At 36.8% G+C, this 16,872-nt stretch overlaps 1 protein-coding gene across 1 annotated transcript in view; it reads left to right on the top strand.

Moving 5' to 3' along the window:
- The first annotated feature begins 367 nt into the window (after window positions 1-367).
- Window positions 368-16,872, top strand: part of TMC1 (transmembrane channel like 1) — a 55,335-nt gene continuing 38,830 nt past the window's right edge. Inside the window, exons 1-4 of the mRNA XM_058824111.1 lie at window positions 368-401; window positions 8,583-8,645; window positions 8,780-9,149; window positions 14,679-14,819. Coding sequence (XP_058680094.1) covers window positions 368-401; window positions 8,583-8,645; window positions 8,780-9,149; window positions 14,679-14,819 — 608 coding nt within the window. The remainder of the gene's footprint in view (window positions 402-8,582; window positions 8,646-8,779; window positions 9,150-14,678; window positions 14,820-16,872) is intronic.

The following is a 16,872-nucleotide window of genomic DNA, read 5'->3' as shown; positions in this document are numbered from 1 at the left end:
GAGAGCATATTCATGTGGACACTGTGCAACCTCCTTCCTCAGTAAGGCACTTAAGCACTTAAACCTGTGTTTGTCATAGGTAAGTACATTGCAGAAGAGCTTTTTCAGCAATAAGAATAAAGAAAATTAATAACTTCTTTGACTCTTTTAATCCTAGTATGCCAAACCTAAATAGTAAACTAAACACTCATGAAAGATTTATCACTTACGAAATTATCTTCTTATATTTCAGTGAGTGAAACTTCACCAGCGCCACCCGTTCAATGACAGGCAGGATGATGATGTGGAATGCTTCATCTTGAACCACCCAACCTTCAGACTCTCTTCTGTATATCCAGCACCTGCAGCAGCCCTGTGAAACATCACAATGACTAAACAGGACAAGTCAGCAGAAGGAAACGGTAATTGCAAATATCATTATGCAACTTAAGAACATATTCATTTTCTGCATGTAGCTCAATAGTGTGAAAATTCTGTTTTCTTCTACTTCTTTTTAATATAAAATCTTGTTAGTCACAATTCATTATCTTTTGTTCAGAAATGTGTTTTATTTGAAAGTTGACTAGTTGTAGCATGATAGTGTTTCTTTCCACTAATTAGTAAATCAAAAGATTGTGACTACAGCCCTGTTACTTGTCTTATACTAACATGTAGTTTGTAGGAAATACTAAGAAAACAGTGTTACTTTGTGGCTTCTGTAAGGTGCATAAAAATTGCCTCTTTTTCTTACTGTTTTCTATATTTATTATGAAACGTCAAACATTCTACAGAGTCAGATTAACAGTATTTCTATATTAATACTGCACTATTCTGGATCTAAAAAATGTCTTTTGTAGGATAATAATGCCTAATGTCTTGTTCTGGTGATGTGCAAGGCAAATCTAATATGAGAAAATGTTCTCAGTTCTCATGAGCAGTGCTACTCTTTCTAAAGCAAGGTTCTCTATTGTATGCATGATGTTTCTTGTCTTCAGCATGGAGAAATTTGTTTCTTGTCTTCAGCATGGGTAAAAATAAGGGACTTATTCTTTAGGTCTTGCTAAGTACCAGAGCTGTTATTACTAAACAGTGCTTCCTAGATTTTTAATCCATAATTGTAACACTCAATATTAATAAAATACATTCTGCATCAATAGAAAACATCAGAAGGGACTGCTGAGCATTTTGACAGCGTATAGAAAGCAGTTCATTTTAAAATTTCATCTTATTTGCTTTCCTTTTATTGTCTGAGATCCTCTTATTTTTCTCCACCTCATTTTTTTTTCTACAGCACCCTTTACTGACCAATTTAATTTTCAAGCAGTATATGCTAATGGAACTCATTTTAACATGAGAGAATCACAGAATTTAATGCACCATAGGCAAAATGCTTAATGGCTTAAAAAGAATGTTTATCTCCATAAGAAACCTTATGAGCGTGACCATAGAACATACACATTTTTATAAGAATTTATAATGAACAAATTTTATGACTAACAAGTCTCTAAGTTTGCCATAAAGAACTGCATTTTACTTGAAAATACCTGATTGAATTGGCTTGTATTGATTTGGTGATTGTATTATTCATTTGAATTATAGAGGGTATCATTCCCATAGCAAGCCAATACTGTACACTTTTTATCTGGAGAAGTTGAAGATTTTTATTGCTGAATCATGATCACTCCTTGACACTTCTTGATTTTCCATGGAAATTTATCTTGTACATATAATGTACAGTAAAACCTAGCAATGACAGTTGTGTGTGTATTTGGAGATGAGATCATGTGGGTAAGCTTAGGACTGTATTATGATTTCAGAACATATGAAAAGCTGAACCTCCATTAAAAGTAACCATGAGACACTTCCAGAGTGTAGTTCTCACTCCACTCCTAAGTTAAAAAGTCCAGGGGCTGGAGCTATACAGCACAGAGCTCAGGAGCTGATCTAGTTGCAGTTTCTTTATAGGAGGTTTTATGTCATCACTGCAGAGAGTCTCAAGGAATATTCTTGCAACAGTTTCAAATAATGTATTTTTGCTTTATGGTATCTTTATCTCTAGTGAAACCATTCTTGATTTGGTAATTCTCCATGTTTCACAGCATGTCTGCTGTAAAATCTAAGATAGTAGGATATGTATTATTATTATGATTGAACTCATGAACTCATATTCATGAACTCATTATGATGAGATAATGAATGTGAATTCATTGTTCCTGGCATCTCATACAGGAAAAGACAACCTAGGTCAAAAATCTTCATAGTGGATTTTCAAAAGGGAGCAGTTGGAAAGTACCTATTACCCTCTAAATATAGTAAAAAGTATATGTGGTGAGCTGGTCAGCTCTAGTTATCAACCTTAAAAGACTTTTCTTCTCATGAATAATAAAAAATACAATTGACTTCATATCCACTAAGAACCCTTCATTTGTAACTTGCGTATAAACTCTTTTCTCCATATACATATGTGTTCTTCCCATTTTAAGAGCACTATAAGTGAATGACAATGAGCTAAATAAATCCCATTTCAGAACCGGAAAAGGCCAGATTGGTACGGTTTATTGGAGTCTCAGTCTTTTTTCCTCAGGGTGCACTGAACACTTAATATTCTGATCCTAATTCTTGCAGTAAAGCCTGGAAGGAAAATGGAAAATTGCCCACCACTGCCTCTTTGTGTGATGAAGACCAAGTGCAAATGCTGCGTCTTGTTTTACTACAGTAGCCAATGTGTCCTGCAAGCTGGTGAGCTGGTCAGCTCGTTAGCCTTGGATAAGGAGAAGCAGCCCAAGGTTAGACCTTTGTAGGGCACAGATAGGAGAACACAGAGATGAAGTGAGGAACAGAGGCCTGGAGAACACAGAGATGAAGTGAGATACAGAAGCCTGGAAACTTTTACACACATCCCTGAAGGGGGTGAAATACTGAGGGGCTTCTCATTAATCTGTCTTTATAACAATAATATCAGATTTTAGAATCCTTGCACTGAAATAATGCAATAAACAACTCGTTTAACCCCGAGGGGAGGATTAGCCTAGAAGAAGTCCTGACCCTCAGACTGAGAGACAGCTATCAAACCTTGCCATGTGAAAGTACAGCCCAGCAGGAAGCTGGGAAGAAAGAGAGCGCAATCAGGTGATGTATACTGTACTAGCTACAGTGTCAACATGACCTATGTGAGCTCAGTCTCTGGCCTTTCAGTAGAAAATCAGTAATTTTTTCTTACAAATGGAGAAGAAATGAGCTATTTATGGATGTGAATTGAATGGATTTCATTTGCTCCCTGTGGTCTCCAGTTGTAGTTTTCAAACACTGATTTAAAACATTTCAAATATTAGGTGGACAAATTTTCTTTCCTGCAGAGGGAAAGCTCATTGTCCAGAGAAAATTTCTGGAAACAATTCAGGTATATAGGCCTGCAGGGCACAACATTGTACATTAAGACCAGTAAGTCTTCCAAGACTCTGGTGTTCTTATGACATTGAAGCATAAATATTCTACCTACTTTGGTGTTTATGATATTGCCAATTTTGATGGAAAAAACAGGCAATATATTAGCCAGTTTGTGTGTGACTGAATAATGATTATTATTTTACTTTACAAATTCATAGCTATTGCTGGTCAGGATGCATTTTTTGAGTTATGTTGTGTGATTGTTATGTTTGTTCATTGGAAGTAAAATTTGTGACACTGGGAAAAAACAGAGGAGAAATAAAGCATAGTCTGAAATACTGAGTGTTATGGTTGCTCTATAAATGTAATTCTTATTTGAGATTTCTGTGTTTCAATCTCTCTTTTGTGCCCAAGTGAGCCAAGGTGTTCTTCCCAAAGTCTGGAAAGACACTAAGAGGATGGGGTCTCTAGTGTTATGGTCACAAATCTTACATGTTGAAGCCTTCCCTAATTCACTTTTCCAATAGACTTCCTGTGATTGTGATATATTATTTCTGGTGTATTTCACAGGTGTTACTTCCAGTGATATTTATTGTTACTTGCAGTGATATTTGTTGTGAGATACTCTCATATAAGCATGATTAGAAAGAATGATATAGAAATGTATGTAAATATATAGAAATGAGTGTTACATAACACTACCCTTTTTTGACTAGTACTTGCCAGGCATTTGTTGTCTAATGCAGTCTTGAATTTCTGACATTTCCTCTTGTTGAACACTAAGTTTACCATCTACATAGGCTGATGTCTTTCCAGCACTTAAAGGACATGGTCCAGTTCAGAGACAAACGCAGTAGTTGCTTACAGGTCTCTGTTGGCAGATGATCTATTTCATTGTCTTGACACTTAATTAAGTAGAAATATGTTTTTATAATATATACAAAAAAAGTCAGGCAGCATTTTTGATATACATGTTACTTTGCATTCCACTGAGTTTTTTGCAGCACCAAAATGCAGAATTGCTTAGCAGCAGTCAGCTTTACGCAGTAGTAGTGGGAGCACAGATATTACAAGAGTGGGCCATGTTCTATGAGTTAGTTTCAAGAATTATTATCCCTCTCACAGTGAAAAGTCCATAAAACAATGTCAGTGTAGAATAAGTTTAAAAAAATTCAAAGCATGAAATCTGGGTAATAGCTTCTGATAGAAGGTATAAAAACAACTTGGGAAATCAAGGTAAGGGGAAAACTATTCTCATGATCTGCTAAACAGACACCATAGAACAAAGATTCAAGTGTTATGCATTTTTTCCTGCCCTTACTTTCCTCAGCAGCCAACGTGTCAATGTTTAGAGCCCTCTCCCTGAGCTGTCTGATATTCTGCCTTGTGTCTGTGACTTGCAGGTTGGTCTGAGCCCATATTCAGGACACCTTCTTTAAGTCTTGCAGTCTTATTTATGGCTATAGTCTAAATAAGACTTGAGGTAAAACGATAGCTTACTTAGATTACACTATCACTGCCCTTAATCTAGAAAGATGAGAAAGTTTCCCTTAAACTACTTGGAAAAAAAATAAAAATGTGATTGGATTACAAGGAGTTATGGATTATATCTTCAAATATACTTAAAGATCCATATGCAAGTATACAGTCTTTAGGACAAGATGATGTATCCTGAAAGGTGTAGCAGTTGAGCTTTTGCTCTGAGTCAGACTAACTCAAGTTAGCTGAGTCAAAGCCTGCTATTAGCCTATGAATATTAACACTGTGAAGATAAGGAGTTCTATCAACCCTTTTCTGGAAAAATTGGTAATTCTAGACAGTGCTTTTGTGACACTTAGTTGTTTTTACAAGAGGACTCACTGAACTTTTCATAAGTGGGATCACATGATCTGTTTAAAAATTCTCAAGATTAGTTTACAAATTTCTCATATAGTGAGGATTTTTTTCCTGCAACGAATACTGCAATTTTACAAAGCGAAGTATAAAAAAAAAGCATTTTGACTCCCCATAGGATCAAAAGACAGTGCCTGAGGAATGAACTCTACTGTTTGTCTATGTTGTGGCTTACAGCAGCACATCTAAATTAAGTACTAAACTGCATTTAGACATAGTGTCATCAAAAGCGTTATCTGTGTTTGAACATTGTAGAAATGCTTCTCTGGTAATTCATTTGAACAGGCTTTTACACAAACACTAGTTGTGTACAATTGCTGCATTGTGAGCTGCGTAGCCTGTTCCTTTCCTCTTTGAAAAGTATAATGGAGTTTATGACCTGACATAGTATAATAATAATAATACTAATAATACTAATAATACTACTACTACTAATAATAATAACAATAACAACAGTAACAACAACAACAATAACAATAATAGTTTTTACCTTATTACTCAAGTACCCAGCTAATTATCAACACTGGTCTTTCAATAATAAGTACAAAACAATCAGACACAAAAGCTGTTCATGCAGCTTGTCTGAAGTACATGGGGTAGCTGCAATGTGGGAGCAGTGAGGGGTGGCTGTGTAGCTTTCATGAACCCATACATATATGTGGTTCAGCACAGTTCTCAGGGCTGACAAAGCTCTTCCATTCCTTCTCCTCAGAGATATTTTTCTCTTCTACACAGCACCAACTGCTATCAGCGCTGTCACAATAACTCTTAGTTCTACCTTGAGCTTCAGCAAAATGCTCTCTGCGTGTACCTATGACCTGGAAGAGGTGTCTTTTTTTAAAGATGTGCCAGAGTGAGAAGGGTACACCTTGAACAGTCTTCATGCTGACATGCTTCGTTTCCATATGAAGTCCAATTTGGAGATATAATTTTAAATCTTTGCAGACAGAAATTTTGAAGGTGCACTAGTGCTTGCTGGGCATGTCTATAATACCCATTTCTAGCTGATAGCCCCATGTAATCACTGGTCATGCTTTCTAGGTTTGTTTTATGGCAATATCTGTTTCTGTTTGATTTTTTGGCTTTTTCCTTATTTTTTAAAAAATTATCCTTTATTACTCAAGTGCCTGATAATTCAGATGAATAAAACCTATTAGCATAGAAAACTTCATATTCAGATACACTCACCCATAGCAGTGTTTTCAATGCTTTTTCCAAGCACTCTGAAATCTGTAAATTACCTTAGAATTTTATCTCAAATTTTCAGTGTAGTGAATTTGCTATCCTTATGCTACTAGAATTAAACAGATTCCAGCAATATCTTCTACCTTTAAGCAGAAGTTAAGAGACTTAAGTTTAAGTCTCTGTGTCTCACAATTCCTTGTCACTTTCATCGTTATGTCAATATGACAACTACTCAAGCTTGGTAGGCTTCACTGCTGATGCATTTTTCAGTATATATGATAAACTTCCATTTGTTTGCTTGTTGTATGGGCTCGTCAGGGTGCACTGAGGCCACTGTGCAACCAATAAATTTCTTTCCTGGGAATTCTTGTTTTGCCGTAGGAGATCAGCCACAGCATCTGTTTTGATAATAGGCAGTGCCCTACCGTTTCATGTGAAGTATCTCTTTAGAGGTGCTTGTCCTCATCTTTGCAAGCTTTCAATAGCAGCACAATGGTCTTTATCAACAGAGATCCTGTTACTGTCAGCAGCAGAAGGCATGTGTCCAGGCAGAACAAAGGAGCACTTATAGTCACATTCCAATGATGATATCCAATGACAATATTTTTGCATAAATTTAAAAATTATGGTGCAGATGCTGTTAGACTGATAGAAAGTGTTAATTAAAATTAGATATTTTGTGTAGGGAAGTTAGACTCAGTTTTAATATGCCATTTAAATTCAGGTTAAAAAAACTTTGCCTGTTACTGCATATAGCGAAAGAAGACCCTGGACTCCTTCTTGTTTGCAGCCTGACATACTCCTTTTCTTTGATACTAGGCAAAGTCAAGAAGTTAGCCACAGCAGTCCCTAAATAAATCAATTTGTGTATAAATTTTCAATTAATTGGTAGTGGTTTACTAAATTTTATAAGAGAAACTGGGTGACCAGGGAATGTGTGAAGAAAGAATATAAAGAAAAATTCAGAGATGTTAGAGATGATTGAAAAAGGAAGATACTGCAGTTTCTTACCTAAAAAACGCTACCATAAGGATCAGCACCTATCACCTCTCCAGAGGGGAAACTGGACAATATATACATGGAACATACAGATTATATAGGAGTGGGACAACTACTAGCTACTTCTACTGTTTCATGGTAATCACTGTTAGTCTTCTCAGTAATTTCCTACTACCACCTATTTCTTTAAATACCACCAAAGTGTCTAAAGTGTTTAGCCACACACACAAGCTCAAAAATACCTCAGAAGGACTCATTAGAACTTGCCTTCTCAGATGTTTCTTCTGAAGAATCTTTCCTAGGGAATATCAGTAGCAGTTTCAGAAGCAGTTTCAGATTACTTACAAGTTAAATGATATATTCATACCAATGTATTCAAAGAACATTATTTAGATATTAATTAGATATTGTGATGGATATAGTACATATGAGAGTATTTTTATTATTAAGTTTATTCTCTATAAATCCATGATCACAGCTTCAAAGTGTACCAGGAAAATGAAGTGGATAATTTTCTGCTTATTGACAGGTAGCATCGACATTGTCTCTCATTGAGCTTAGAGCTTATGGAGAATGATTGAGAATGAAAAATTAAGCAAGATGTTTTTAAGGAGAAACAATACAATTTTCTAAAAATAGACTATCCCTCTAAAGCCTTCAATGTTAAAAACACCTTGTGTGGTAGAGTGGTAGAATAGAACTTGTATGTGGTAGAACGTAGAAATGAGCTGACCAAATTTTCTCCCTGTACTTAGAGATTTGATTGCTGGAACCTCCTCTTTCTTTAGGAACAGACTCTTCAGCTATGCTGCAAGTCTGGAGCTTCATGCCCTCCAGTCAAATCAGAAAATTATTCTTTTAGTATTTTTCAATTTCAGCAAGTTCTTTAATTTCAGCAAGAGTTCTTCCCAGTGTCCCTTTGAGGTGTACTTATTTGAGTGCTGAAGGGAAGTGTAACTGGTTTTTCTGTCTTCATCTTACCTCTTGAAAATTGTTTGCCATATTTCCGAAAGGCTGGGTTCATAAAATATTGTAAAGAGGTACAAAACAGTAGTTGCCAAGAATTTCTTGAAACCCCTGAATTTCTAATGATTGATCTACCCTTCATATCCACTGGCCTTCTTTTTTTCACTTGACAGATGGCAGTGATGACAATCAAGAAGGCAGTGCAGTTGAGAATGAAGAAAATGCCAAAGGAACAGGTCAGTGACCTGGATTACTTTGAGGCTGGACACAGATGTTTTCTGATTATTACTAAGAATGAAGGAGGAGGAAAGGTCTCCTTCTAACATACACCCTCCTCCCATGTGCTTTTATGTTTTTTAATCAATCACAGATAAAGGGAAGAAGAGAGCAACACCAAGACCCAGAAGAGCACATGCCAGAGGGAGAGACAGGCATGGTGATGAAGATGATGATGATGATGAAGGTGGGATGAGGAGAGCTGGGCCTCGCCGGCACAGAAGCCGTAGACGAGGACGAGCAGCTGGAAATGAGGCCAGTGATTCTGATATGGAACCTGCAAAAGCCAAGAAGAATCAAGCAAATCAGAAATCCAAGGAAGATGATGACGAAGATGAAGATGAGAAAGGGGGTAAAAGTGGGAAAGGTAAAAATGAGAAGAAAGGGGACAAAAAGTCTGATAAAAAAGGGAAAAAAGAGAAGGCCAACAAGAAGAAAAAAGACAAAAAGAAGTCAGGATCAGGGTAATTAATTTTGTTTTCCTTATAATAAAACTATAGTTGTCCTACATAAAACCTGTTTTCTCTTATAGCTGAGAAATACCAAGAGTCAATATGACTCCCTCACTTGTGACAGTCAAATTGGAGCTGGACAGAAATATTTTGTCCTGCAATGAAGAAATGACAGCTGAGTGAAATGGAAACTTTCTGGAAAGTCATATCTAGTTATATTCCAAGTATATGAGCTGCTTTCTAGAGAAAGGGAGTGAAAATGTCAGAGGAGAAGAGAAAGTGGTAGAGGTGGTAGAAAGTGGTGAGATCTGCCCCGCTTTTTTCTTTTTGCAAAACTAAAATGCCACAAACTCCAAGCTGATTACCTTCCCAGAAAGCCAAGTTTTATTTCTAGTATAGAACTAAAATCTTGATACTTCTCAGAAGATCATATTTTTGTTTCCCAGCCAGTTTTGAGCCAGCTCTTTGAGATCAGTGCCCAAATTTCAAGAACCTGGAACCAAAAACTAAAATGGGATTTTCCAATCTGTCTCCCACTCACTTCCTCTGAAATGTCACTTTTCAATTTTCCAAAGTATCTAATGCAACTTGGGGTCTTTATAAGACTCCAGTGACAGGGAGCCCTTCAGAAAAACATTTCTATTTCTCTGCCATCCTAGCATTCCCTTGCTCCTTGTCCCTTGTGCTTTTGAAAGGAAGCAACCCCGGGAGTCACATATAAGGGAGCAAATGGAGCTATCTCAATGATGGGGGAGAGAAACTCCCATTCCTCAGTCATCACTTGTTACAGCTGTTTCTGTTCCCAGAGGCATCACTGGAGAGCACAGCAGGACTAAAAGGAAAATATACAGTAAGATATGCTGTTGTATTAATTTGTCCGTGATCCCATTTCCATACCTTTCTACTTAATTTCCCTTCCCAATGAGAATGAGAAGCCCTAAAATTTTTCTTTCTGCTGGCTCTTCACTGTGATGGCAATTATACTCCTGTGTGCAGTTTTCTGTACTCACAGAGCAGCAGCTCTGACTGTGTAAACCTATGTTCCTTTGCTTATTTTTGTCTTCATTGTAAACATTTACTCAGTGTTAATTTAAAAAGGCCACTGAAAATAGAAAACTGAGCAATGGCATAATGTTTTTCATTGTCTTCCAAAGTTTTAAATATTAAAATACATAATTTTGGGCTAAATAACTTGAAATTGCTGCCTTGATCTTAAATTATTAAGCCTAACAACATTTGAGGAAATACTGAGGACGCTCTCAAAGATAACTTAAGAGTATTGTATTTTTAGACTTACAGGAGCTTCTGAAAAGATTGAAGAATAATAAGAATATTTTAAAATATTTTCAAAAGAAAAAAACAGAATAGTGTAAGAATGAAGGATAGCAGGCTGGTGATCAGTTTGGCTGTGATTGAGATAAAGGGTTTGTAAGACTGCAGAATGGAAAGTAAGGTTGGCAGTACAGAAGAAATACAGCCACTCTAGCAAGTCTGGGAGGACCTATCACAACAAATTCTCTATACTGCTTAAGCCTAGACCTTGCTGATGCAGTTTTTTAATTAACAAATTCTCTATACTGCTTAAGCATAGACCTTGCTGATGCAGTTTTTTAATTGCCAAAGTGTTTCAGCATGAAATAGCAGGAAAACAGTGAAATCAGGAGTTGAGAAAGAAAACACAAGAAAATTTTCCCTAAATGAAAAGTGGAACTATCTGGCAGAGAGATAATATGGTATTTACCACCGTCATGGTGGCTTTTGCTAAACTCTAGCAACATGCCCCATTTTGGTGAGATCACAGTACAAGTCAACAGAATCTGCTGCAGTTGCCCTTTTGCCCCTCTGTACTTTTCATTTAAATCAGGAAAACCTCTTCATGCACTGCTTATTCTACATAAAGGACATAAGGGACTTCTAGAAGAACTGTGCATTGGTTTTCTGGTTTAGTTGTTTTGTTTTTTCAAAACTTAAATATTCCAGTCTTGGTTAATTTGTGGTAGTGAGTTTCCCAGGGTAATGCCATGATCAAAGGAGTTCTTTCTCAGTGAGTTTTAAATCTTCTGTTCTTAGATGTTAATGGTTGTTGATGAGGCTGATTGTTGCCTGTTATTGAGGGTGTGAGGAGAGCCTGCTTTACCCTGTTTGTAATCATCAACACCAAAATATCAATGATAACTTGTTCCTTTAATGTCACTGTGAGGGTTGGAGATGTTCATGGGTTAAAAAATGGTTTAGTTCTTTACTGCTTTGTTTCATTTTCTCTGATTGATTTTAGAAACTTTGTGCTGTCACATAAAAAAAAAACAGAATGGGATCATATTCTTCCTACTGCATAGCTCTGTCTGTGAGTAAATTGACTTTTATTAAGTTCACTTGAGAGTATAAAACTTCTGCAAAAGCTTGGAGGTACATGGAAGATCAAGACACTACTTCTTTTTACTAACTGAATAGTATTAACTGACAGGCAATGCTATCGGGATTATCTGTATAAATAGAATTTACACAAAAAAACTAGAAAGATTTCAAATTTAGTAAAATTTATTAAATTGTCATGCTATACTCTCAAAGTCTTACCAGTCTTATCATGTAACATCCTAACTCAAAGAAAACATTTTCATCCTAATTTTTAATGCTATACACAGAAATCATGAGAAAAGTAGATTACATCCATAAAGAGGAGATAAAACTAAAACCAAAATAGAGATGTACAATAAGGCCATAAAACCAAACTAGAATGAAGAAATTTGTTGTGTGTTCAGCTTAGAAGAAGCACTTGATTTCAAGAACTCTACTGACTTAGATGTGTATTGAATTGGCATATTGAATTGGAGCCAAGGAGGATGGGGTCTTTATGTCAAGATATTTATTGACACTTGATGCTTTATGTTAGCCTGGTCACAATGAACTCTTCTGACCTTCAAACACGTGAATAAAAACCTTTCATGAAAGGCTAAGACTTTTTAATGCTGAAGACAAAATTTTGGTTTCTTGACTTGAATAACATGGTGTTCCACCACTTGAGCTGAAGGAAAACTCTGCTGTTACTCCACCAAGTTTGGCTGCATTATGTAAACACACTAGAAAATACTGATTTCTTAAAGAAACTCTGGAATTTGGATTTTTTAATTATTTTTCTGGTTCCAAAGGAAAGTGAAGAATGGAAGATGAGACATGTTTGTAAAGACAAACAAAGCAGTAGCTGGCAAAGGGCACAAAGCCTACGTTATCCTGACTTGACCTCTTGTGTTCTGTTAAGCTTCCTTTTCTCAGTAAGCTCACTACATTAGCACAAAGCCTTCATGTTTCCCACTCTCTCACTGCAGCGTTGTAAACCAGCAAATTCCAGCTTTGCATAACCCAGCAATCTTCCATCAAAGGACATGTTTAATGTCAGGCACATCACTCCGCTTAGTAAAATGGAGAACAGCTGATTTTGACAATGGATTCTGAGCTCTCTCAAATCCGACTTTTAACCCCTCTGTTCTTCATGAAAACATGACTCTCTTTGCATTTTCTCTCAAAATTTTATGCATAAATCACTTTTTAACCCTTTTCCATTTGACTTCAGTTTTCTTGCCATTCTTAACTTGCTCTTCACAATACTGGTATGCCAGTAAATAGCTGTGGTTCTCAGTAGCAGTTTTTCTTCATGTAGCTTCAAGCTTTCTGTGATACTGTCTTTTGCCGTGTAAAGCTCAACATGGTAAGACTGATGGGTACAACTTTCTAAGGTGACAGTCTATTCTGTACGAGCCACAATGATGCTCAGAGGGTTAGAGTACCTCTCCTACAGGACAGGCTGAGAGAATTGCAATTGTTCACCCTAGAGAAGAGAAGGTTCTGGGGAGATCTGCCTTAGGGGAGCTAATGAAAAAGAGGGAGAAAGAAATTTAATATGGCCAGACAGTGACAGAACAGGGGTCAAAGGTTTTAAACTGAAAGGGAACATATTTATATTAGATGTTAGGAAGAAATTCTTTACTCAGAGTGTGGTGTAGCACTGGATCAAGTTGCTCAGAGAAGCCGTGGGTGCTCCACAGCTGGGGAGTGTTCAAGGCCAGACTGGATGGGGTCCCGAGCAACCTCATCTAGTGGGCATACTTGCAAATGGCAGAGAGGGTTAGAGAGAGAGAATTTTTGAGGTTCCTTCCAACCCAAACCATTCTGTCATTCTATGGCTCTACGATAATCAATAGGATTTTAACCTTTAAGGGCAAGGTGACCCATAGCTGTGGAAGCCTCTTTCTTTCCTTTGCTAACTTCTGTGTGTCTGAAAGTTTTCAGCTCATCCCCTAATCTTTACCTATAATTAAGTAAAATTAATGAAGACCATAGGCAGATGACCAATAACAAACTTGTATTTTTCTGTGTTTCAAAAAGTATTTTGATTTTATTTGTTTATTTTGAATCCTTCAAGTATTCTTGCTGGTAAACTCTTGAGTCATTTATGCCATTTAGATCTCTAAAAGACCTTGTGTTACCTGTTTTGGTAGAGGAAAAGTTTTATAATTGTTAAATTTTTCAGGAGATAGAACCTATACATTAGGTAATGAATAATTCAGTTCTCATATCTTGGATATCAAATTCTCAGAAAGGTGAAGTATGAGCAAAAGAGCCTGAAAACTACTTGTTTGACAAAGTCAGAATTAATTTTTTTCCAATCAAGCCAAAAAACCATTAAAAAAACCCCCAAAAAATCTTCAGTACAGTTTTAAACATTCATAAGTCAAAGAAACAGGCAAGCAAATCAACAAAAGAAGCTAAAGAAAGCACAACAAGAACAGACAGAAATGCATCAAAGTGCTGTCATCAAGAGATCACTTAGTGGTAGTTGTCACTGTCAGGTTTTTAGGACAGAAATTTAGTCTATTTATTTCCTTTTTATAATTTTTCTGTTCACTTGCACAAAAAGAGGAAACACTTGTTGCCAATGAATTGCTAAATGCCATTAGATGAGATGCAAGATTGCTCAAAGAAAGGGTATCTATGCAGAATTTAGACATGTGAATATTGTTTTAATCAGCAATTCTTTGCAAAGATACAACAAACTGATATATGGATAATAAGTTCAGATCACAGACACAACATACCTAGAGATGCCATTACAATTGCACCTCCTTTCCTTGAATGCTTGCTGAAATGCGGCTTTGAATTTTTTCCCATCTATGAAATATTATCATCTTGGTCAGTGCATGGGCTGTCATTTATCTCTACTGTGACATACTGAGGTGAAGGAGTTTGCTTTTATGGCTGTAGTTAGAGCATTCTCACTTGACCATGAGAAACAATAAGTGACTGTCAGATTTTACCTCAAGAGTGCTGCTCACTGTCCCCCAGCTCTGCATTTTGTATGCAGGCTGTGCCTTTCATATTAAAACTAATAACAAGTCTAAAGGAAGGGTGTCCTCCCTTCTGTGCAAGTGTGAAAGCATTATTATAGCCTCAGATTTAACAGAAATTAACAAAAAGTATGTTTTTCTGTGAAAACATCTGTCCTGCCTGAGTTTTGGTGATGTTTTTTGTTCCTGCTTTTGTTTGAAGCTCTGATTCTGAATCTGAGGAGGAGCCAATTACAGAGGAGGAATTGGCCAAGCTGAAAGAAGAAGTAGAAGAAAAAAAGAAACTGATTGCCACGCTACGAAACAAGCCATGGAAGATGAAAAAGAAATTGTCTGTCTTGAAGTACGGTTTGATTTCCATAAGGAATGTTTTTTGTCTTGTTCTGCACTGTTTTTCTGAATTTTCACTTTAGTTCTGTACCTACTCGCAAAATTAACTTCAGACCACATCTAATCTCTCTTCCCTAGGAGGTATGCTCACTGTAAGTGGAGGTAAATGGTGCTGCAGATCACTGCTTTCTTGTCCCAGTAGAACCGAAATCAAATATGGAAAGCTAAGCTTTTTGTTTTCAGAATTTCCATTACAACCCAGTGCAAATCTTTTCCTTTTTTTTCAGTTAGGTTGATGTTGATGAATTCTTCCATTGGTGAGATTAATAGCTCATTAATATCTCTCAGAAAAATTATGAAACTGCAGGATTACCTCAAGATTGCTAGAGAGAAAGGAGAGGATTTTTATCCCTAATCTGACTTTAAAGAAAGGAAAAAAATTTACCTAATGGAAAAGCAAACTCTTTGGAAGCAGAACTTGTACTTTCATGTATTTTTATTTATGCCACATAGAAAACTGTATTTTGCCCTAGCATACCTATCACTATATTTACTTGGAAGGGAATAATGAAGTATTTCTTTACATTTAAATTTCCACCAAGCACAGGAACTGAGTAAATAGAGAGAATTTTATTCTTTTCACAAAAATGCTATGCTCCCCTGTTTTTGATAACTAATTTGCTGCAGCAATACCAAGACACCAACAAAACATATCTAGCAGAGAAAGGATGGTCTGTCCTGCAGAGAGTTTTTAATATTAAGAGAAATCACAGATGTGAAATATGGTGTGGAAAGTCTATAGATTTATCCTTTTAGAAGGTAAGGTAATTTTGAAAAGGATAAACTTGCAAAGAGGTAGTGAAAAGAATCAAACTAGGTAAAAGGAAACAGTATCGAGGAGATGTAGAGTAGAATTGTGAAGGTAAGAGAATTTTCACAAAATATAAATGAGCAGATTAGGTTTTGGACAGTCTACACTGAAGGATCCCCATGTACATAAACTTAACATTTGTTTATAGTCTTCCTATGGAGAAAGCTTCTATTTTTACAGTCATTCTTCTATCCCATAATTCATAGCAATTCCAAGGAAACTTCATGACTTGGTATGTCCCTGAGACTATTGTCCATTATTGCTTTTCCATGTGGGCAGTGATGATGCTGCAACATGTAACTCAAGGATGATCAAGAGACGCTTCTGGGCCTTGGGATATCTAGTAAGGAAAGTTGGCACAGAAGTAATTTTTTCCTCTATACTTCTGGTTGTGAGCACTGATATTGGAGGAAACACTCTATTAATACAATAATTCACAGAAAAAATCCTCCTAGAAACTCTGCTAAGGCTCTTGGAGGATGGGGAGGTGATTTGAGACAATAAACACCTCTTCACCAGGGAAGGAACTGCCTGAACAAACCAGCAAACCTTCTGTGATGAAGTTACTACATCAGTGGACAAAGGAGGGGGTGTGGATGTCATTCAGCTACTACACTTCTGTAAGGTCTTTGACAGAATACTCCACAAAATCCCTCTCCCTAAATTTTAAAGATATGGATTAAATGTGTGGACTGTAAGGTTTCTAAGAAATTGTCTGAATTTGTCTGACCAGCTCCCTAGGTCACACCTAGGGAGTTGGTGGTCAATGTCTGCTTGGACAGCCCTTTGGAGGACTTGGGTGTGCTGGTGCATGGAAAGTCAAAGGAAAGCCTACAACATGGGTTTGCAGCCCAGCAAACCAAACCCAAAGCAGTGTGGCCAGAAGGATGAGGGAAGGGGTTCTGCTCCTCTAAACCACTCTAATGAGACCCCACCTGGAATGTGGGGTCCTCAGTACAGGAAAGGCATGAACCTGCTTGAACAGGTCCAGAGGAGGGCCACAGAAATAGTCAGGAGACTGGAACATCTTTCCTATGAACACAGCTATGAGGGTTGGGTTGTTCAGCCTGGAGAAGAGAAGGCCCTGGAGACAGCTTACAGCAGCCTTTCCATACTTAAAGGAGGATTTTAAGAAAGATGGGAACAGATTTTTATAAGATGTGGTAATTGGACAAGAAAGAATAAAACCTTAAAG

This window comes from Ammospiza caudacuta, chromosome Z (genome assembly GCF_027887145.1).
Source record: "Ammospiza caudacuta isolate bAmmCau1 chromosome Z, bAmmCau1.pri, whole genome shotgun sequence".
NCBI classification, from domain to species: domain Eukaryota; kingdom Metazoa; phylum Chordata; class Aves; order Passeriformes; family Passerellidae; genus Ammospiza; species Ammospiza caudacuta.
The sequence above is the reverse complement of the archived record's forward strand: the minus strand, read 5'-3'. Positions and strand labels throughout refer to the sequence as shown.